General features: G+C 41.3%; 1 protein-coding gene across 6 annotated transcripts; it reads right to left on the bottom strand.

Annotated features, from left to right (window-relative positions):
* Positions 1–4,526: 4,526 nt before the first annotated feature.
* On the bottom strand, positions 4,527–22,093 carry KLHL22 (kelch like family member 22). 6 transcript variants are annotated; one of them, XM_061370710.1, is made up of 8 exons: positions 21,883–22,093; positions 20,565–20,656; positions 12,125–12,394; positions 11,068–11,233; positions 9,222–9,940; positions 8,176–8,368; positions 6,690–6,923; positions 4,527–5,667 (listed from the first exon to the last, which is right to left on the bottom strand). In XM_061370710.1, the coding sequence occupies exons 3-8, from the start codon at positions 12,349–12,351 to the stop codon at positions 5,290–5,292; spliced, it is 1,917 nt and encodes a 638-aa protein (XP_061226694.1). In that variant the 5' UTR covers positions 12,352–12,394; positions 20,565–20,656; positions 21,883–22,093; the 3' UTR covers positions 4,527–5,289. The 6 variants fall into 6 exon arrangements, with proteins under 6 accessions (XP_061226694.1, XP_061226696.1, XP_061226695.1 ...); XM_061370712.1 differs by having other exon boundaries at positions 12,125–12,377; XM_061370711.1 differs by lacking the exon at positions 20,565–20,656.
* Positions 22,094–22,125: the final 32 nt, after the last annotated feature.

The following is a 22,125-nucleotide window of genomic DNA, read 5'->3' as shown; positions in this document are numbered from 1 at the left end:
TAGGAGCCTTTGGAAATAACATGCTTTTAGCTCAGTCTCATGACTTTGTTTAATTTGTGCTTTTGGTTTTCTTTTTTCATTTTGCTTTGGAGCTGACAGTGTGAGATGAACCAGCACTTGAAAGCAAAAACATTTAAAATGGAGAAATAGATTCAAGATTACTGTCTTGAAGTGCCAGACTGGACTGTTGTGCAGTCTTATTCTAGCTTTCCCATCTTTCTTTCATGTACTGCCTTTTCCAAAAGCTCAATCACAACATATTTTTTCTATGTTGTTCTTCCTGCATTGGTAACGAGTGCCAACTGGGGTATTTGGACTGGAACATATAGGCTCTGTCTCTGTAGATGTTTAGCAGAGTTCAGTCTAAAATGGAAGATTCATTAAGTGTCTTTGTTATGTTTTAGACAAAATCGTCTTAGATAGGCTCACAACATCACTGACATGAAAGGATCTTGAAGTTGGCCCCGAATACATGTACAGGTATCGCTTTACCAGCTGCTGGAACACAGCCATCTCCTGGGTGGAAAACAACAGCTGTTTAGTAATGCACATCAAGACTGGCAAAACAGTAGACTCAGAGGTAAATAATACCAGCTGAAGACTCACATCCATGTGAAAATGTTTTGTGCATTGCAAGGGAGGCTTGCTTAGTTGCTATGCCATTGATCCATTCCTACTGGTTGAGGTGCTTGTATTTGCCACTGAGTCAGTTTTAAACACATATAGATAGGCTACAATAGATTACAAAGGTTATTATGTTTTCTTCTGTCATTTGTACAGGTTTGGATTGTTTTCTGTTTGGCCATGGCCAAAATACAGATTAAAAGATACTACTTGGACTTGCAATAAAGTGCTAAATAATGTTTAAAAATAATTACAAAAGCCACAAGTTAGCAGCAGTTAGTAACACATAGCACGTAAGAAGGAAATAAAAGTTCCTATTGCTGCATTTGGTCAAGTTAAAATTTTGTTGCCTCCATTTTGTATGCATAATGCTAAAACCTCAAGAAAGTTGAAGCATGTCAGGAATAAGTACTATTTAATTATAAACCAGATTTTGTGCAGTACTATATGGAGCTGGACTGATGTTGGAGAACCAGCACATCCACCTTCTCATCCAGGATGGATTTTAAGGCACAGAGAGTTTTTCAGTTTTGAAGGAGCTGCCACAATTAGCTGTTCTGAACTTGTATTTACACAGGCTGTGTGCATCCTTCAGTGATTCCCTCCTCAGTTTCAATAACTGTGGTTGAACTGGGCCAGATATTCTAAGTAAAAGATCCCCTATTCTACTTGGATTATGAGGAAAAAGCGACTTATTCAAGACCATTAATGTTATCTGGTAAGACTGGTCTGCAACTTCCTAGACTACAGTCATCTCAGGTTCATTACATCCCTACAACTGCATTTGGTTTAGGAAGAATGGATAAATGTGTGACACCACATAATTTTTTATGACATATAAATATATTTCTGCTCTTTGTCTTACCTGTTGGCAGCTTCTACCCTCAGAGCATGACCAAATAGTTGTATCACAGCTGAGGAGGTGGGGAGCTCTAAAAATGCATCAGCTGCCAATGAAATGAAAACTCACTTGGCAATATTCCCTTGAGAAGGTGCCATCCGTCTTTCGCTGTGCCCAGCTGCTCCTTCTTCCTTTCACCAGAAGCTTCTGACCCCATCAGCTGGCCTCTTAAGTAAGAAGTATATTTCTGTCAAGGGTATAAAATGAAAATCCTTATTTCTTTCAAATCAAGTATGGTGTATGCTTTCAATGCAAAATTAACAACCCTAATTTAAACCATGAGGAAATGGGAAAAGATATGTTGGATTTGGAGGTAAACATCTGGAGAAGAAATACAGTAGTGGCAGCATTTATGAAGCAAAACTTGAAGCAATCACAATCACTTCTCCAAATGTGGAAGCCTGAAAATACTTCAGGATGCAAGTCTACTAATTACACATCTAACAAATATGCCTATACAGCTTTACCGCTGTGCTGGCAGGAAATAGGAAAATACATCATCAAGAAACCTGGACTTCCTAAACTATCAGCAGTGTAAGTGCTGGTATTTTGATCACTTACTTCTGGAAGAGTTGTGTGGCTATTCTCTTACAGGCCAGAAATAACTTAGAGCTTTTTTAGTTTATTGTCCATATGTCTGCAATATCTTGTGCTATACTGTCTCTGAGGACTCCCTGTAAAGCAAATGCTTTTCACTGTAGGATACAAGACTGCCATATTCAGAATATCAGAGAATTTACAAATAAAAAAATATGGAATCAGCCTAAAATCCCTATGAGTATCTGTTTTGCTTGACATAATGCAAAGTTTAAGTGGACTCTTGAAGGCTGAGTTCCTGAAGCATCATTCTTGATAGGAAAACCAATCAATATGAATTACAGCTCTGTATCAATCTGTAATCTCTCCTGCAATTTCTTTATATAGGTAACTGTAGTAAACAAGAATGATGTGTGTTATAGCTGCTGAGTTAGATAAAATTTCCAGTCTTACAGCAAAGCAATTTTATTATTGTTTCACCTATGTATTAGTTTGAAGAGGTAGATGGTAGACTAAAATGAGCTACTGCTAAATGATTAGGATGGTTTGATCTCAGCTTACATCTGTGGGGTTTTTTCCCTAAACAAAATACATGCAAGTAAGCTAGTTCATACTGTAACTTTCAGTAGTCACATTACGCTCAGATGGAAAGAACCTTCTGCGGTGAAAGCAGCAGAAGCTTTGTTTTTATCAAATCAAAATATGTAATAGCTGCCCTTAGGTTTAGTAACTAAAAAATCCCCCCAAGCCAACAAAACCCAGAAAGAAATAATGCATCACTCCTCTCTAAGGCAGGTAATCCACTTTAAGGAAAAGTAATTTCCTTGTAACTGCATTCTAAGCCTTTGCTTTGATTTGCTTTGCACAGCATCCAACTGCAACACTTAGTAAATAATGCGATCACAAGATTGCATATACTGATAACTGGAAAATCACCTGACTGACTAAAAACAGTATTCAAACACAGAAGGAGTGATAGGGTAGAAGCTTGGGAAAAAAAATGCAACCAAACATGAATTTTCTCAAGGTGTTTCTTTAGCTTAATAATTACTCATGAATGTCTTACATTATCCTATGTAATCTAAGAATGAGCCTGCTTGGTTATTTGTAATAGTAAGTAATACTCTCTATATATTGGTAGTATACATAGGAAAAGGAAAAGAAGCCAGGCAAAGAATGATTATTATCATGAAAGACGCTAAATAATATTTTCACTTGTATAACATAGGGTATCACTGGTCTGTTGAGCTAGTGCTAATTAAAACTGAAAATGCACTGCAAGCATCAGACTTGAGTTAGATGCCTGGGTTTAGTTAGAACAGCTGGGTCTGGAGTATGACCTGGAGCACTACAAGTCTTGAATCACTTGTTTGCAGACAAAACAAATTGCCACTGCAACACTTGCAGTTTGGAAGGAGTGGTCCTAGTGATGTCCAGGTCAGAGAAATCTGTCCTTATATATGAGGGCTACATGAAATTCTCACAGATTAAAAATAACTCTGTTTGCAAAATAGGAATACTGGTCAGTCTCGACAGCACTCCATGTGCAGTTCAGAGTTCATTATTAAAAAAGATTTTCTGAAGCAGCTCATCATCAGGGCTTCCTGCAGTTATCAGGTCTTGTGTTTTATTTGCCAACTGGCAAAGGTTCAGAGGCCGAGATGAAAACTGACAGTGCTGGAGAAAAAGATCTGACAAATGCCCCTCTTCTAATAAGCTGCTGAGCTTACTAAAGGAGGTGTACAAATACTGTTCAATCTTTTCCAGAAGCCCAGTCTACTAATATACAGTCATCTAGCTCCATTTTGAAATCATCTTTGTTTCCCTAAACAAAATATCCCCAAGTAATGCTGGTATCTTCAATTTCTCTGAAGTAGCAGGTCAATGTGCAATATTTATCATGATGTAATGATACTTCACTAGTTCTGTATCATTCTGATTGTCACTGTTTTTGCCTTTCTTCTGCAACCCCATTATTGCTACAAGATTTAAAAGCTTCTGGTAGTTTGTCATGATTGTCTGGTGGCATGGTGGCATTCTCACCTCTCTAAGGATCCTGTAGTATTCAGATATCACACTGGTTCAGCCTTTGAATCAGCTTCTAAACTAAGAAGCAAGACGGTAGTCAGAAGCCAATTATTTTAAGGCCTCATGAAGGAAAGATTAACATGCCTTATCTTTCTCAGCTGAAGTATTTCTGTATTATGTCCCTGGCATTAGTTCAGCTACTGCAGGGTCCTGGACCAGTGTAATCTTCAATACCTCTAGTTATCTTACTACTTTTTTTTTTTCTACTGTGGCAAAGCAATTCCTACTCTCTTCTAAAGCATATACTAAAAGAGTAAAAAATTGCCTTCTCCTAAGCTGGTGTAACATCACTGATTCTAATGTAGTACTACAGGATTTAATTTAAGATCACTATATTTCAGACTCCACATCACAGTTAATAAAACTGAGACAGCAGTTAAAAAAAGTTCTGACAAGGATTTATTAATTTATGCTTGTGAACAAATGTGTCTGACAGTTGAGACTGCCATAATTTGTACAGAGAGAGTTCCACTGTGTTGACAGAACTTGCAGTATAGAAGTTCAGGAGTGGGTGTCAGTTCACAGACTTTAACCCAGTTACAAAGATGGCTGCATGCCCAGATGAGATGAAGGTTCAGGCTTTCTTGCTGCTGTTCCCGTTTCTGTATGTTCAGTCTTGCTGAAAAACCAACCAAGCTGTCTGACACACGGCACAGGAGGGAGACGCTAAGTGTTACCTTCCTGTGTTAAGATGGTTAGGAAGTTTTGTTACCAAAAAGAATAGGGAAAAAACCACCCCAACTCTCAAAAAAGCTATTTCAAGCTAAAAGCTGGAAGGAAAGAAGCTAGTCAAGCCGAGCCTTCTGTGCCTTTTTTATTGTCCATGCTGAAGACTGAGAAAAGTATCCTTCAAAGCAAAGGAACCTCTATATTTGAACTGGGAAAATGGCAGTTCTGTGGTTACTTTAAAAATGCTGCTTTCTGGCAGGTGGGCAGGTACTGAATGTAAGCGTCATTTTGTGCAGAACACTTGCAGATGGGCAGATATTGACTGTGAATGGCATTTGTGCAGAACACTTATTTTCCAAACCTTTAAATACTGATTTATGCATATAAGAAAGACATATAAAATCTCTTAAGTATTTTCTTCAAGCCTTAGTTTCCTCATTCTCTGGCAAAAAAATAAATATTAAAGTTTTCTAATCTTCACTTGAATTATCAAATTCCTCCCAGTCTGATACGCTCATAACTTCTGATGGAAAGTCAAGGTGATACTTCACGCGGTCTGCATGCCATTCTGAGAACCATTTCTCTGTTTCCATTAAAATAGCCCTTGGCAAAGTGAGGACACAGGCAGCCATCCCAGAAATATCATCCTCCAACTGGGGTCCTTCCTCCCAGCAGTCTCTCTCTGCATCATAAATGTGCACATAGTCCATGCGGATTCCTCTGTTGTGGGATCTGCCTCCCAAGACATAGATCCTGTTGTCTAAGACTGCAATACCTGGCTCTCCATGTCCGGCAGGAAGTGGACATACATTTGTCCACTGATCAGTGCTTGGCCTATAGCAGGCAACCTGTAAGAAAACCCAAAGAGATTAGCCAAAATTGCACTTGTATCTTAGTGACAGAGGCTGGCCATGTGGCAAGCTATTTAGGAAGCCATGCAGTAACATCAGTCTTTTGACAGGATGTTGATAATGGAGAGAGCCTATCACCATGTAGTAGAAGTACAGTACTCAGCAGAAAACTGTGCAGAGTTGCATAGAGCTTTGAATCACAAATTCTGACCCTGCTACTGGAGTGAAAGCTGTATGTTATTCAGGAACTGTATACAAAAGTGAAAGAGATGGGGACACATGCTAATACAAGTTCAGACATAATGTTGCATTTGCATTAGGAACATACAAATATGACAAATCCGCTAAGTTGTCTCTGCAACATATTTTGGAAAGTTTTAGGTTTCATTGGGTAACCCTTGGCTAACTGCTTTTATTGTAAGCACCTTTTTATCATTCAGATACGCTTTTCAGGTAGATGTATTTCTGTCATCTTCATTGGCTTTGTTCTTGCACTTAATTTTTGTGTTTTCTTTATGCCTCTAGCAATTCTAGAAGCTGGAATAAGACTCCAGAATTCTCTTCAGCCATCACTTATCATCAGGTACTGTACATTTGATTGCATTATACAATTGCCATCCAACCTATCCTAACAACTCTGTCCTGCAATTACATATTGGTAATTCAAAGGTCCTTGACTTAGGAAAAAAAAACATGTGAGAAGATAATGTAAGTAAATTTAGTTGATGTGCTGCTTATTGGGTATGTGCATGTCACTGAATGTTATCCATCAAATATGTTTTAAAACTGATAAGAATATCAAGTGCTAGAGCTTCAATGCTTTGTGGGATAGACAGTGCATCTAAGACAGACAGCAGTAAATAAATCACTGCAAGTTCTGCAGTTGAGTGGGGTGAGCTGGTGCAGTAGCTGTTGTTGGGCAGACAGTTACTTAGTGGGAGAAAAACATTACATCAGAGTGAAATCATCCACAAGAAACAGCTTCTCCCAGGAAGGGCACAGGTATGACATGCTCCTACCTGGTGAACATCCCTTCTGTAGCCAGAATCATTGTTGCTTCCTCCAATGACATAGAGCTTTCCTAAGAGTGCAGCCATCCCATGCCAAGCGCGTCTCACTGGACCATCTGCTAAAACCTCCCAGCGGTCAACCTTTGGGTCATAACATTGTAGCTCTTTCAAATAGTCTTCTCCTCTCCTCCCACAAGTAATATACATCTTTCCATCCAGTGCTGCTCCAGCATGTGCGTATACCTGTATCACCGCATGGGAAAGCAAGAGGTTGAGCTCTGGTTTTATGTATTTCTCCCAGTTTCAAAGTACAGAGTAGACATTAAGGGAGTAACGCTGTTTATGAGTTATGCAGATATCAACATCTGGAAGGATTTTTTTCTAGAAAATCTGTTTCTAGGTGATTATGCTGTGAGTGTAAATTTCTGAATGAAATATACTAGAACGTCTAAACCTTCCAGAAGTGCAGGGGGGTCTCATTTTTATTACTCCTTGATCAGAAGATCAGTCATACTATTACTTTTCTCTGAAGTCCACTTGGAAGCCTTTTTGTGGAGACTTTTCTTATGCAAGCAGCGTTATCAGGAATGCAAGATACCCCACTCAGCAGCACTCAATTGGATCGTAAGGCTCAGCACTGACGCATAGTTTCTTGAAAGATTACTCAGGATTTTAGTTTTCTTCCCTAACCAAGATTCATCAAGCAGTTGTTTTTTGTTTGGTTTTATTTACTTATTTATTTATTATTTGCTGTATTCATCTTTGCAACACTTTTAACATGGAAATGTAAAGTTTTGCCTTTTTTGGCATTATTAAAACTCAGAACAAACTGTTGCACTCATAACCCCAATTCCCATGTCACTATACCATTTCCTGGTTTCTGGGGTCATGACCGCTACTTTGGCAATAGCTGTTCTTGAAGAATAAAGGGTACTGATGACAGAAGAGACCTATTCACTCATGTATACCAAATGAGTAATTTGAAATTATGTTTAGCTGGCTTAGATGTGATTCTGCACCACATAAGCTATTGTCATCAGAACTTGTCAGTTCTGTGTCCAGGCACTAAGTAGTCTGTAGAAACAGATCTACCCTCTTTACTGGGCAGTATATTCTGGGATCAGGAGTAATGCATGTTGTCAGGACTGTGATCAGAAGCTTGTACTACTGTGTCTTACAATTTACCTGCCTAGGAAGAATGGGAATCTCCTGTTCCCAGAGGCTATGTGTTCAATTTTAAATAGTTGTAAGGATTAACACAATGAAGGTGCAGGGGAAAACAAGAAAACAGGGAATAAAAAGGCATTTAGCCTCAAAATGTTATTTACATAAATTATTACTCTCCTTTCTTGATATTCATTTATCCCATATACAGAGGCTACTGTTTCCCATCTGAATATCAGCAGATTTAAAGCAACACATGAGAAAAGCATCTAAAAAGATTATATCAGGAACTGGGAACTGTAGTAGTGTGTGTGGCTAATGTACTACTTACCTCCTTCTTCAGAGGTGTCACATATTCCCAAGTGTTGCTTTTAGGGTCATACCTCTCCACTTCCCTCAGGTCTTCATGATAATCTCTGCCTGCGACAGCATAGATATAGTTGTCCACAACACAGACACTGAGGTCAGCATGCTCTTGCTGTAGGGACTGGATCTGGAACCATTTGTTGTGTCGAGGGTCATACCTTGTAAAAGAATGGGATCAAAGAAAGTTATTCATACAGCCACAGAATCATTGGCGGAATACCAGACAGTACCACAGATGTGGGTTACTGTACTGTCTTTGGCTGAAATTGAGCTCAGCTGTAAGTGGAGTGAAATTTGGCCTTGTCAGCATTTTATTATTAGCAAAGTTGGTTTATTCTATTTTTAGAAGATGTATTTTAGCTGACATAATCATGCTGCAAAAGCCTATGGTTTCCATTATCTTGTACACTGCTGTCAGTAAAACCGGTAAACATGACCGCAGTATAAAGACAAAAGGGTTTTTATCTGGTTTTGCGATGTAATGAGCATGAAGGTCTAAACCTGATCCTCCTGCTTCTTTTCCTGGCACAAAAGAATATAAGAGGACCCTGGAAGGCCACTACTGTGCACACAAATTCTTGAAAATCAACCAGTAGTAGCATTTTCTTTAAAAATCCTTTTTGGTAACTAAATCCTTTTTTATTGGGACCAAAAATAGACACAAAGTACTTATAAAAAATCCTAGCTCAAGAGCATTTAGACAATCTAGGATTCTAGCTTCATTACTGTTTTCAGCAACTTTATTACTTCCCCCCTCCAACGAGACAGTAAAACATGTAATACTCTTGAATGAGTACTGTTTCTACCCTGTCTGGCTTGGCTTTGTCCCATAAGCTCTGCTGGAAGCTTCCTATTACTATCAGGCTCATTTCTTTATTTCTTGTATTTTCCTTCAGTGAGGCTCAGTTCCTAATCTTTCATCTAGCAAGCATATAGACCATGCTGTCTTACTGACTCTGAGATGGCAACAGGGTGGTAACAAAAATAATGGCAGGATTATCCTCATCTTACCTCCAACACCTTGACTCTGCTCGAAAGCCACTTACATTGTTGTCTCCACCAATTAAATATACAAAGTTATTGAGAACAGCAATCCCTTGGTTCGACATTCTGGGAGCTAGTGCAGCTGTAAAGTGCCTCCATTCTCCCAACAAGGGGTTCAGATACTTGGCTTGATCACTGAGGACAATGGATGGAGTAGAATGCATCCCTCCAAATCCTACTACACACTGGAACTCTGATCTCAGCTGTGTCTGGGAGCTCTGAAGCATTGGTTGAAGACATTCATTCTTGTGGTACATTAATGCATCTGCGACGGTATCTTTTAAAGGACATGGACTTAATTTGTCATGAAGCCTTTGCAGGATCTGAGGTTCCATCAGAGGAAAACGAACTGTCTCAAGCAGCTTAAGGGGCTCCATCAGGGAGACCTGATCTGTCTCCAGTTGCTCTGGTGAATAATGATAAAAAAGTGCCCCATCATAAACTTCAAACTCATAGTTAACCTCCAAACGATTGCTGCTGAGAAGGGAATAGACCTTCTGCAAAGGTAGCTGTCGGTACACTTGCGTCCTTGAGAAAGATGCAAAGTTCTTCAAAATGTAGGAGTCCAGCTGATCACTCAAATGTTTCAAGTCATAATGGTCAGCTAGTCTGTATACATCAAGTATGTTCTCTTCATCTACCCAGGACATGAGAAAATCACAGCAGAACTTAATGACTTCTGGAATCTGCAAGAGAAAGATACTTTTCATTTCAGACACCTCTTACCTCACACTCGAGAGACAGGTGATAGAAGCTGGGATGACTGACTGTAAGACAGCTGTCGAATGCTCTCCTCAGTCTGATCACCATGTTCACTTGCACCCAATTCACCTTTCTCCAGAGCAAAAGAACTCAACATGGATAGGTAGATGAATACGATATAGATCTTCTAGCCACCCTATACTGCAAATCTATGAGTTTGGCTTCATGTGCAGCACATGGGACACTTGACAGCCAGGCTGTCTGGTTTGTTAGCATGGCACCAAGCTGTAGCTGCCTGGGAGGACATGGTGAAAGCCAGGTTTATAGTCACTTTGTAATTGTTCTTTCAGAGCACTATAGATATACTGTATCAAAGACTGTATCTGTAACAAATATATGTGCATCACTCGAGCACAGGAGGCCATTTGAAAGGAAAATGAGTATCTTATGAAAACAATTTGAAGTTGTATCTGGCAGGAGCGACTGATGGCAAACAAAGAACTAACTGCTGTCCAAGACCCCCTCTGCTACAGAGCGGTGCTGAGTCTGTAAAAACCAACCAAAGCAAGCACTCAGAAAGTTTAAGGTTTAGTACCACAGCCTTATGCAGCAGTTAGCTGCAGGCGAAATCAGAGAAAAAAACTCATCTTAAAGGCACACTGAATTCTGCACTTAGTGCAGAAACTATAATGGCAGGATTTCCTGTAGTGATGGGGTCGGGGAGGTTATGTGCCTGTCCACTCAATCTGGGGAAGGTCTTGAGCAGCACAGCAGTTTCAGAGCAGCAAGCCCTGTCCTTTACCATAGGCCAGAAGTATTCTATTTCATAAGCAGATCAGTGGAAGTGAGTGCTATATAAAATAGTCCTCTAGATGAAATTGTAAATGTTTATAAGTAATAAAACCATTGACACAAATGAGATGTGCAACTACTCATTAATTGTTGCTACCCTTCCATAGTTCCAGTGGAAACAGCATCTCAAAGAAATTCTTCTCATCAGACACATTATTCACCTCCTAACCCTCCATTTAACCAGATATCCAGGTCTTCTGTTTCCTTTATTGTTGCTTTTGTTTTTGCTTCTTTTTTGTCTTATCTCCCAGCACCTCACCTGAAGCTGACAGGCTGCAGCTAAGGTTTCCTGTACACTGTTCACACTGAGTTCCAGCTCAGAAGTGTAAATGAAGTTCAAGATTTTGCACATTGCATTGTAGGAGATGCCATGAATATGAACTTCTTCTTGTTCCATCTCTCTTAGTCCTCCTGCAAACATTCCTCTGTAAAAAAAAGACAATGGCAAATGCTATGGCAGATTTGCATTGAAGCTGTTTTCAGTTTGCTCATCTTATGTTGTCCTGGGAACACAAAAAATATTCAGAAAGATAAAAGCCTAGCCAGACACTTTTATGGGATTACCTCTTCTCTAAGCCAGTGATACAAAGAGTACAGGCCTTTGGGACCTAAGGAAGTAATACTCTTCATTCTGCAGGAAAACAGTTAAGGGCCATCTGAAAGGAAAGATTCACAGATGAAGATTTGAATACAGGATAGTCAATGGGCAGAGGCAGATACTCTGGGTGTTGAAGAAGAGAAAAAAAAAGAGGAACTTGGACTGTAGGATTTTTTGTTATGCTAGAGCAGTTCTTCCTCCAGTTAAAAGTTTGTCTGGCTTGCGTTGGGATTTATTTGTTTGCTCCCTGAAGATAAAGTCACTTCAGGAAACTGCTAGCCAAACTGACAAGGGGAATGCCTGGTTTAATGGACAGTGAGTCACACTATAGGCATGTAACAGAGTGACCCACTTCCAGTGACTTTTTGTGTATTATGCAATGATCACCACAATGTGCAAAGTCTTACAATGCTAAGGATATATTAAAAGTCACCCAGAGTGCATTTATGCAGAAGACATCTGTTTATATCTATTCCTTTTATACCTCAAAGTACCACAGGCGGTGAATTTAGTGGAGGTAAGCTCAGTGTGCAGGAACAAGAGCTTTATGTCTGTAGAGAAATAACACAGAGATGAATAAGGCCATATTTTGAAACATTCAGCTCCATCTTATGAGTCCAATTTTACATCCAGAAACAGCATGCCAAGATAGAAGACTTGGATGCTGCAGGTTTGAGTAACATTCAGACATGTTCATTACTGCCATTCTGAAGTGTACCTGAAATAGTCACAGGATGCAGCTAGAAGTATGCGGTGAGCCTCAATAGGTTTCTCTTCCACTACCAGAACTACATCGAAGAGGATGCTGCTGTCTCGAAGAGATACCAAGCCACTGAGCAAGGCCTGAGAGTGCTCTGCACTGCGGTATGTGTTGCTGGTGCGCTGCTGAAGGGAGGGTGCGAGTTGAGCTTTGTGTGTCTGAGTCAGCTCCTGATCCTCCGCCATCCCAGGCAGAAATGCTCAGCCACCAGCTGTAGCAGAATGAAATCTGTGAGACAACAGAATCAGCAAAGGTTTGTGCCTTTTGCTTTACGAATGCTCCTCTGATCCCCGCCTACCACAGACAATAAATCAGTCCATCTCTTCAATCAGTTCTACCCTGCAGAAATGATTCAGAATGATGACAGGCAGGTGTACCTCAGCACACCAAAGTGGCAGAATGTGTTTTTTCAAACAAGTATTCTGACTCCTGGGTTTTTAGTCCAAGAGTTAGAGTATGTAGCATGTGGGGATAGTTTTTTTTCTTAGCAAGAGTTTCACTTCCCAGCCCATGACCAGAACCCCCTTCTTTTTTTGTTTTTTTTTGCATTTCTGCATCATTTGTGACACAACTTTGTCAAATTCTAAGTTGTCTAATATCCTCAGATAACTTTGCTGCAATATCAACTGCACCTTCCATCTTTTGATATTTAACACAGAATCTGAAAGCTCTCCTCTCTCCCTATCTTTGCTTTTTCATTTTCCTTAGCTGAGCGCATTTCCAACTGTCATTCTATAAAATACTATTTGAAACCTTAGACCTGAAAGTGAGTTTCTTTATTGTGACAACTTCAAGCTAGCATGCACAACTGTTTTCCACTTCACCATGGTTCCCTGATGGAATTTCCTCCAATGTAGGCACCACCAAGGGCTATCCTGTACCTTTTTCTAGGGCTGCCACTGACACTGGAGGAAGGTCCCCAATGGCACATGGGGAAACACCTGAAAAAGCTATCTGGAAGTGACTTGCATTTTATGTCTGCGGTTAAGCTCTCAAAATCTCATGAGTCCTCTTCTACCATCCTGTAATCTACCCTTTCCATTGTCTTTGAAGAATGTCAGAAGTTGTAGCAGTTAGAGCTCACAGACTCTATCCCCTTGTCAGAGCACATTAGAAAAAAAACAACTCACCCCAACCCCAAAACACATTAGCAAAAGGAAATAACTTAGCTGATATGGCTACTTAAGGTAGTTATAACAGCCTCTCCTCCAACAGCCTGGGAAATAGCTTAGTGGCACAAGTGACAGTCACAAGAGGTAACCAGCAGTCAGGGAAGCAAAAGCAGAACAAACCCATCAAATCCAAACAAACAAGGAAGAAATGGAACCATATTTTAATTCTGCCAGCCATAGACAGTGAATGCAGCATTAGAAAGCTCTCATAGTACTGCAAGGTATTCTCTGTATGGTCAGTGAGGAAGGAGCTATCTGGATGACCCCAAGAAAACCAAAAATGTTTATTGCTCTGCCTGAGGCCAAACCAAAAAGAAGCTAGGTGCCATTGCATCGTAAATGGGATGATAAAAAAACCCACCCAAAGCCCCCAAAATAACTGAAAAAGCATATTAATTGTTGTCTGCTTTTTGCCAGGAAAACCAAGGAAGCAGCTCAGAAGAGGAGCTCTGATGAGACAGCCTTCTGTTGTGAGCACATTCAGGTCGATTGTATGGGGGAAACTATCCATCATCAGCTGAAGAGATGAATAATGGATTATTTTTCATGACAGGTAGAGGCTTTTCCTAGAAATAAGATGACTGCTTTTGAAGCAGACAAAACATTACTGTATCATTTGATTTGCTTCTGGGGAATATTAAAAGTGATGGATTGAGGCAAGGGAGATCATATAGTAAGAAAGGCAGCTGAAGAGTAAGAGTTACTAGACCTTGATCAGAAACTTCCCACTTCACTAGAAGGGAATAAATACAGCAGAAACTAAGGTGAGATACAGTCCAGATTCAGAATAGATTCAGATAAATCACATGAACTCTGGTTTTGTGGTTTAATGTGGTTAACACTCCAGAGTGAATGTGGTTAGTGCTTAAAAAAAGGTTGCGTCTTTTCATCTATTTAGAGAGCTGTACAAGAAGAAGTCTCTAAGACTGTAAAATCATTGAATCAAAAAGCAGAATTAAATGTAAAAAATGAACTATTTTCTGAATTCAAAAACTTTTGCTGGGTAGAGGAAACAGCATGACCTTGATACAATATTACAGTGTGTCCTTTTAGTGTAGTCACTAGAGAGGCTAGGGAGAAGTTCAGCCAGAGCCAGACGCTGTCCTGGTTTTGCCTGGGAACGATAGGAACTGCACAGGCCATTGAACAAGTAACAAGTGTTAGCAAAGAAACGTACTGTAGACATAGAAAGATAAGTAATACGTCCAGGAGAGAGGTCTGGAGAGGGAGAGGTACATGCAGGGTACAGAGGAAACATACATTATGCCAAGACTTACTTAGGTCTACCTTTAAGTAATAGATCCATAGACAGTTACTATGCAGAATACGTTCTGTATCTAAATAATCTTAAAAAGGAACAGAAAGGGGGTGAAGCTTTCAGCAGCTAAAGACCCAGTCTTACAAACATGGAACCAACCTTACAAATATGGTAACTGGAACCAGGAAGATCAAATGGTATTATGAAACAAACAAACAAACGGATAAATAATAGTCAGGGATTCTGAAGCCTGTATGAGCATTAGAATCTGCACAACTTTAAGTGACAAATGGGGCTGTCTGGGACATCTGTAGGGAGTTCATCTCACTGCTAGTTCTGCTAGATATGGACTTGAATTATCCCGTAACTGTTAGCAATAGCTGGAACAAACCAGCCCTGCTTACCAGCAGACCTGTGTAAACCCCATGTGGTTGAACAGATGCTGGGAGTGCAGCTGAGCTGCACCCCCAGCTGATTTTTGGCTAGTCAACAGCTGAGCCTACATATTTTGCCACACTCTATTTTCTGAATTTTGTCAGTGCCTTCTTGTTCTCAGCTTCAGGCCCTGGATTATGTCTTGGCCATCACTGGTGAGCTGCACTGTTCATTAGAGTGGTCACACATGGACCTATGTCAACAGAAGAGCTGCCTTGTGCATTTGGCAGACGAAGCCACCATGACACAGAAAATCACCACTCTTTAGAGCTACCTGTGAGTATTTTGCCATCTATAATTATTTGTTCTAACCAATTTTGGATGTGTTGCTAGAATACCAGTACTGCTGTGGAGAAAGGGTAGAATACTACTGAGCGAGTACAGTGTATATTGTCTAAAACTTGCCAGCACTCTTAAGTTCTTTCTGTACGTGGATACATGAAGTTTCTTAACTACACTGTAATTAATTCACTGCGGGGAGGAGGGTGATGTTGGGAGTCAAAACTAGATGATCTTTAAGGTTCCTTCCAATCCAAATCATTTTATTATTCTATGATAAACTGTGGCTACTCAGAGAACCTCTACTCTGCTACATATACCTCCCTACTCTCCTAAACTGGCTTTAAAGCTTATAAACAAATATGCATGGGTGGTGTCATAGCTTAACAGTGGTAACAGACTAGAGGAATTCTCACTGCAATGATTTTAATGAACTGTTTTCAACTTATAAAATTAAAAATGAGCATTTGTGGTGTTAGTCTAAGATGTCTGACTGACATAGTTGGTTAATTCCTCTTCTTTGAGCTAAAACCTCATAGCAGCTTTAGCCCTCATAGCAGCCTTCCAGTACCTGAAAGGGGGCTATAGGGATGCTGGGGAGGGACTCTTCATTAGGGACTGTAGTGATAGAACAAGGGGTAATGGGTTAAAACTTAAACAGGGGAAGTTTAGATTGGATATAAGGAGGAAATTCTTTCCTGTTAGGGTGGTGAGGCACTGGAATGGGTTGCCCAGGGAGGTTGTGAAAGCTCCATCCCTGGCAGTGTTCAAGGCCAGGCTGGACAAAGCCTTGGGTGAGATGGTTTAGTTTGAGGTGTCCCTGCCCATGGCAGGGGGGTTGGAACCAGATGATCTTAAGTTCCTTTCCAACCATAATTATTCTATGATTCTATGAAAACCCTCTTAACTCCTACCTAGGTAGTCTTAGGAGCTGGCAGAAAAGACCATAAGACAAAGAAGGGTAGAAGACTATTAAATGGCTTGTGTGGTATGGCCAGCAAGATTCATTTAGCTGATTACTGAGTATGCTCAGCTTTGTAATAGCTGTACAAGGAGCAGATGAGGTTAGGTGAGTAGGAAGTTACAAAGAGTGGTTGTTGAAGCAGGGTTAGTGGGTTGTGTTGCGGGCTTCTTTGAAAGAGAAGTGGGGTGGTTTTGGTATTTCAGTTTTCTGGACTAAATGCAGTGTGCATGGTGAGCCAATAGTTATGTGGATTTATCTGGGTGTTTTTCTAAATGCTGATTACAGATTTGCTGAGGAGGGATACTGGTGTTATCACAGCATCTTGCTTCTCAGACTGTGTGTCTAACTGTGACCTGTGTGCTTTGTGCCTTTATTACTGTCCAAACATCCAGTGGAAGTGTGATATTTTACGTGTGGTGTACCAGCTAGGTGGGAGGACTGGCTGTTAAGGTATTTTGGAATTTTTATGCCTTGTAAGTGCTCATTAGCCTTAGGAATTACAAGAAAATTTACCGAATCACCTCTGTACATTTTGAGCTGAAAATAATTTAATGCAACCTCCTCAAATGTGTATTTTGCTTAATCCTTATTGCCCTTTATGAAAAAAAAAAGATCTAAATGGAGTACAAGCAGTACAGTTCTGCATGGAGAAATACAACAGCTTTGTTCAGCCTCTTGCACATTGCAGAAAACCTATTAGCTTTTTCCTTCCTGACCACTCAAGAACTTTGTTGGCTTCTAGGCCGTGAGACACCATTTTTGAGGCGGGCATCTGTCCCTCTGAATGAAGGAGCTTTAGGCAGGTCCTTGCTAGCAAATATAAATGCACAGTCCCTTGAACTGTGCAGATAACTTTCCTCTACCTTGACCCTCTCTACTGTCAGCTTCTTGCTTGCAGGATATTCTTGAGTCCCTTTGTTCTCTTACTTCTGTTATTCAGAAACTAACTCTGTGACTGAGCCAAGTTCCTAGAAATCCAAGTAATCCTTTTTTATTTCCTCTCTTCTTGTGAAAGTTTCTCAGTGCTGGTCCATCTGTTAACAGTGAGATTCAGTGGCTAAGTACTGCAGGATTGACCCTAAAGTGGAAGAGATGAGGAACACTTTCTGTTCACTGTGCTTTTTTAGCAGTAGCAAAGATAAAAAGTGTTGTCTTGTGCTGTGGATGCTGCATTCAGAAACAAGGGGAAGTAAGTCCTTGTTCCAAGCACTTTGCAGAGAAAATCAGACTAGAGGTCATTAGCTGGTTGCACAAGGTATTTGAGACTACAGTTATGTTTGTTTGACTTGTCTTTTAGAGACAGTGGGTTAGTGTAGTGATAGGGTATTATCATTGAGTACCAAGTACATAAAGAGGAAGAAGGCATATGAAGTCAGTAATTGTATGTGCACTTTTACAGGCAATCCTAACATAGGAAGACATGCACTATTTGGTCACTTCAAGGAATTAAAAAAAAAACACCAAAACAAACCAAACAAAATCCCCCATAAATGGCAAAACCCTCAGAGCATTTCCCAGCAGCTGGGTCAGCCTGTGTCCTGGATGCATCCTGCTGCCATCATACACTCAGCCTTTATTTTCTGGTAAGAGATGCTGTGCACCAATTCTGTGCTTTAAACATAGTGTAGATAGTTTACATCACTGAAGTCTGTTATTGGTATTGCATAGTATGACATATACCTGAACAAGTATTCACCCCTTTTATAATCTCCATCCCTGTCATAGGGTGATGCTTACTAGTGGGTGTGGAGGCTTTTTTTCTTTGTATAGTTGTGCTGACAGCCTTGATCCTCTACTGTAGTGAAATGGCTGGATATAGAAAGGATTATCCAACTTAGTTTCTATGGGAACTCAGACATTTTTGTATTCAAGAGCTTGTGGCTGTCAGTTACATCTCTACCAAGGGGTGTTTTACGCAGATAGTGATATTTTCTTGTGCATCAGCTGTGCCCAAAATAAACTAGAGCTTGCTGGTGTCGGGTATCCAAATCTGTTTAGCTTACTGCCATATGGACAGGTGGTTCACAGTTGGTGGGGGTCCCATGCTCTTAGAACTGTGGAATAATTTAGGTTGGAAAGAAACTTGGGAGGTCTCTAGTCCAAACTCCTGCTCAAAGCAGGGAAAACTTCAAAATCAGATCAGGATGCCGAGAGCTTCATTTCATCAACTGCAGAATCTTCAGCATTGTCAATAATTGGAAAACTGAGTGCTTAACCATCAGATTTTTTTCTTTATCCTATCTGAACTTCTTTTCTTGCAGTTTATAACACTTGCCTCTTATCTTTGGCACTCTGCATCACAAAGAAGAGTTTGGCACTACATTTTCCTGTACCCATAGGATAGCTTAAAAGAGTGGCAGCTGACTCTCCCCATCTCTGTATTTAACAAACCCAGTCTTCTTGCTTTGTGGGCTTTTAAGTGCTGAATAAAGGGGAAAGTAGTAATTTCTCACTATTTACTGGCTTTGCCTTGCTAACACAGCTCAGCATGAAGCTGGCCCCTGTTGGAGGAACCATATTCACCTTGCTGCTCATCAGGACCCCCAGGCTCTCTTTTGGCAAAGCTGACTTCTAGCCAGGCTTGTCTCCAGCCTGCTCTCATTCAGATACATGACTTTTGCTATTGAAATCTATATGGTTCCTCTTGGTCCATTCTTAAAGCTTGCTAGTGTCCCTCAGTTGCAGGTCTGTCCTCTTTCTTGCAGGCCATCTTCATCTCTTTTTCTTTAATACACAACAACCAGTATGGTGTGCTCTGGGTGTGCTGTATTGTGATCCAAATAGATTAGGCCCTGAAAAGTCTTAGTGCATTGGAGGAAGTTTAAAACCTGTGCCCTAAGGCTTCCCACACCTTCATCTCTCCCTTAGGGAGTAAAGAGAATTAGGATCTAAGCCAGGATTTGGCGGAAGGCCTAACAAGGAGACAAGATACAAGACTAAAGCAAAACTCTAGTTCTTCTGACTCTCAGCAGATGCAAATAGGCAGAACCTGGCTATGTACCAGAATTTTGACAGGGCAGAGGGCACACAAACAAATAGGTCAAACAGTCAGGCAGTGTGCAGAATGGGGAGGCAGCTGGGTGCCTGCCAAAATAGTTCAGAAAACAGATGTGATGCCACCAACAATGTAAGCTGAAGAGCAAAACTATTGTTCATTCTAACTGGAATGCAAACAGTGGAATAATTAATCACAATATGATAATTTGTAATGGGTACAAGTAAGACAATGGAGTACAGCATTAGGTGCAATCATGACTTAAGTCAATTTCATGCCTTTTGTAGAAAAAGGGAAGAGGGGTGAAATAAAAACAGAAGCTGTTCTCAGCAGTGCTTCTTTCAGGATTATCCCTCTATGCATTCACAACTGTGGAAAACCCCTTTCTTCCTGAAATACCACTTAATTTAGGAACTTCTACAAATACAGGAAATGACCCAAACCACTCCTTTTGACCAAGGTTTCTACAAAAAGGAATGAAGACATCTGGTAGCATATAAGATCTCAATGTTAGTTTTGAACACTCATCAAATGATGAGATGCATTTGCTAGGTCTATGCACGCCATCTTTCTTTAGGTCCCTAATGGGAACATGCAAGCATGTCTCCTTGTGCTACAGCACAAGCCAGTTTCTGAGCCAGTTTCAGTTTCTCGCATTAGTAGTACACTTGAAGTGTGGGAGGAAACCAAAAGGTGTGATTCGGGAAACAGCTTTTGCAAACTATGCTGCCTCGTAAATTTTGGCATTCATTTCTTTCAGGGTGTTTTTTTTTCCCCAAGCCTATTACAAGTTATCTGTAGGACATATTGAGAATAAAAATCCTCATGTTTAATATGAGAATATGGCAAAACTCCCATGAAATGTATCTAAATACAGATATTTAAAAATATTTCTCCCCTGTGAACAGGAACATAACCTAAAGAGTATGAATTTTCTAACTTGAATATCTCATCCATAAGAAATTGACAACTTACCCAAATTCAGAGAATTGAAAAGTTTCCTGTGGTGCATTTTTGGGAGATGGCCCAAATGCTACCAAGAAATTGTAATAAGGAAACCAAAAATTCAGTAAGATGCTAGAATGCTTTATGGCTTCAGCATATTTTTAAGAGTCTAATCATCTCTTACTACTCTTTTGGGTTTTCTATTTATTTTTTTTCCTCATAACTAATATTGAAACAAGATTTGCTTTTCATCTGAGTCTTTCAATAGCCAAGTTCTGGTCTGGATGAAGCAGCTGCTTGTTTGAAGAGAGTTATAACCAACTATATTCAGGCAGGGTGTACCTGCTTACCCTAAAAACTAGTGGTCCATCACTAAGGCTCCATCTTTCTTCCAGAATCAGGATGTAGTGTTCAGTTCTATGTCCAGATGGATCTGGTAAATCTGTGAGGAATACGTTCTTTTGACAGAATTATTTTAATGATCTTAAAAACTCTTAGCCCCTTAAAAAAGTCTTTTCCACAATAACAACACTTTTTTAAATGAAGCTTCTACAGGATCAAGCTAAGAAATAACTATACTAAAATGGACAGTTTCTAAATTAGTCAGTGGTGTATGTTCTCTTGAGAGATTATGCTAGTTGCAAGACCTGAACTGCACTGTTGAACTGCTGAAACCAAATAATGGATTTTTAATAGTCTAAAATATAAGGAGGAAAAATAATGGGCAGTAATTAATTCTGTGCCAAACAGAAGAATTAAGTGACTTGTAAGAGAGCAAAGGCCTCTTCCAGCATACTCCAGTTCTGATTTGTGTATCAAACATGAATTCATCCATACTATTCATCACATTAATTTTGTTCCTGCTGGGAACAGAGGTTCCTCCTCTGCCCCATAACTTATATATTTCCCCATCAGGAATGCAGAATAATCAGTTTCCTCTGCAGGTGAATGCTACCTGGAGTTGCACATCATCAAAAGAGGCAACCTGACTCTATGCAAACCCTGTGATTAAGAGGTGAAAGACAGTTCAAGCAGGCTTATAGTTTTACTTTGTTTTCCCCTGTTGACAATGCTTTTGCAGGTCCCAAGACCCAAGACCCAATACCCTCCCACTTGCTCACCCCACCTCCCGTTCAGGCAGCCCTAGAGAAGCAGCGGGGTAAGCTCTGTGCTGGGACATGGGCTTTGGCCTTGCCAGGGCATCCTCAGGGGTTCCATGCAGGCAGCAGGGCCTTGGCTTCTGCCGCGGCCTGGCTGGGGCGGCCTCGGTGGCTTCATGCGACCAGCAGGGCCTTGACAAGGGACGGCCTTGGCCTTGACAGGACAGGGGCGGCCGTGCGGCTGTCAGTCGCCGCTCCAGTGCCTGCCTTGCCCTGCCCCGCCTCAGATCGATTCTGCCCGTCTCCACTGGCAGCCCTTCGCCCGTGTTTTCGCGGTGCTGCCATCCCTGGCACTCCCTGCGGCGAGCAGGCAGGTTCGGGACACCGCCTCACTTGCCCGGGTCCTGTCCTGGGGAGCCAAGCCGTGGCCGGCTCCTGCACTAAGCGCCCCGTGGGAACGGGTAACGCCGGCTCCAGCTGGGGCTGCCTCCTCCCCGGAGCACCGGGCGGCCCAACCGGTACCTATCCCCCTGTTTCCCCCGCCGCCGCCGCCGCCCCCGCCACCTACCGAGAGTGGCGGCGGCGGCCTCCGCCAGCGGCTTCCGCCTTCATGTGCGACCCGGAACCCACAGGGACGGCGCTTGACGCGCCCGCCCCGCGAAGGAGGGGCGGCCGGAACCGGGGCTGGCGGGGGGGGGTGGTGGTGAAAGCAGCCAGGGTCACCCGGTCACCCGTCGGCGCTGCCGTGTTCCTTGGCGCAGTGTGCCCGGCGGTGCCCCGGGCCTGCCACCCTGCGGGGCGGCAGAACCTC

Source organism: Neopsephotus bourkii, unplaced genomic scaffold, assembly GCF_033783945.1.
Source record: "Neopsephotus bourkii isolate Nb327-2 ecotype Australia unplaced genomic scaffold, CSIRO-AGI_Nbou_v1 NB_1542, whole genome shotgun sequence".
Taxonomy (NCBI): domain Eukaryota; kingdom Metazoa; phylum Chordata; class Aves; order Psittaciformes; family Psittacidae; genus Neopsephotus; species Neopsephotus bourkii.
The sequence above is the reverse complement of the archived record's forward strand: the minus strand, read 5'-3'. Positions and strand labels throughout refer to the sequence as shown.

Excerpts from the sequence above, each read along its gene's own strand:
- KLHL22 (XM_061370710.1), bottom strand. The coding sequence starts at position 12,351 with ATGGCGGAGGATCAGGAGCTGACTCAGACACACAAAGCTCAACTCGCA. Across the intron at positions 9,941-11,067 it reads CTGCAGCCTGTCAGCTTCAG|ATTCCAGAAGTCATTAAGTT; the intron begins GTGAGGTGCTGG and ends TTTCTCTTGCAG. Across the intron at positions 6,924-8,175 it reads TGACACCTCTGAAGAAGGAG|GTATACGCACATGCTGGAGC; the intron begins GTAAGTAGTACA and ends GCGGTGATACAG.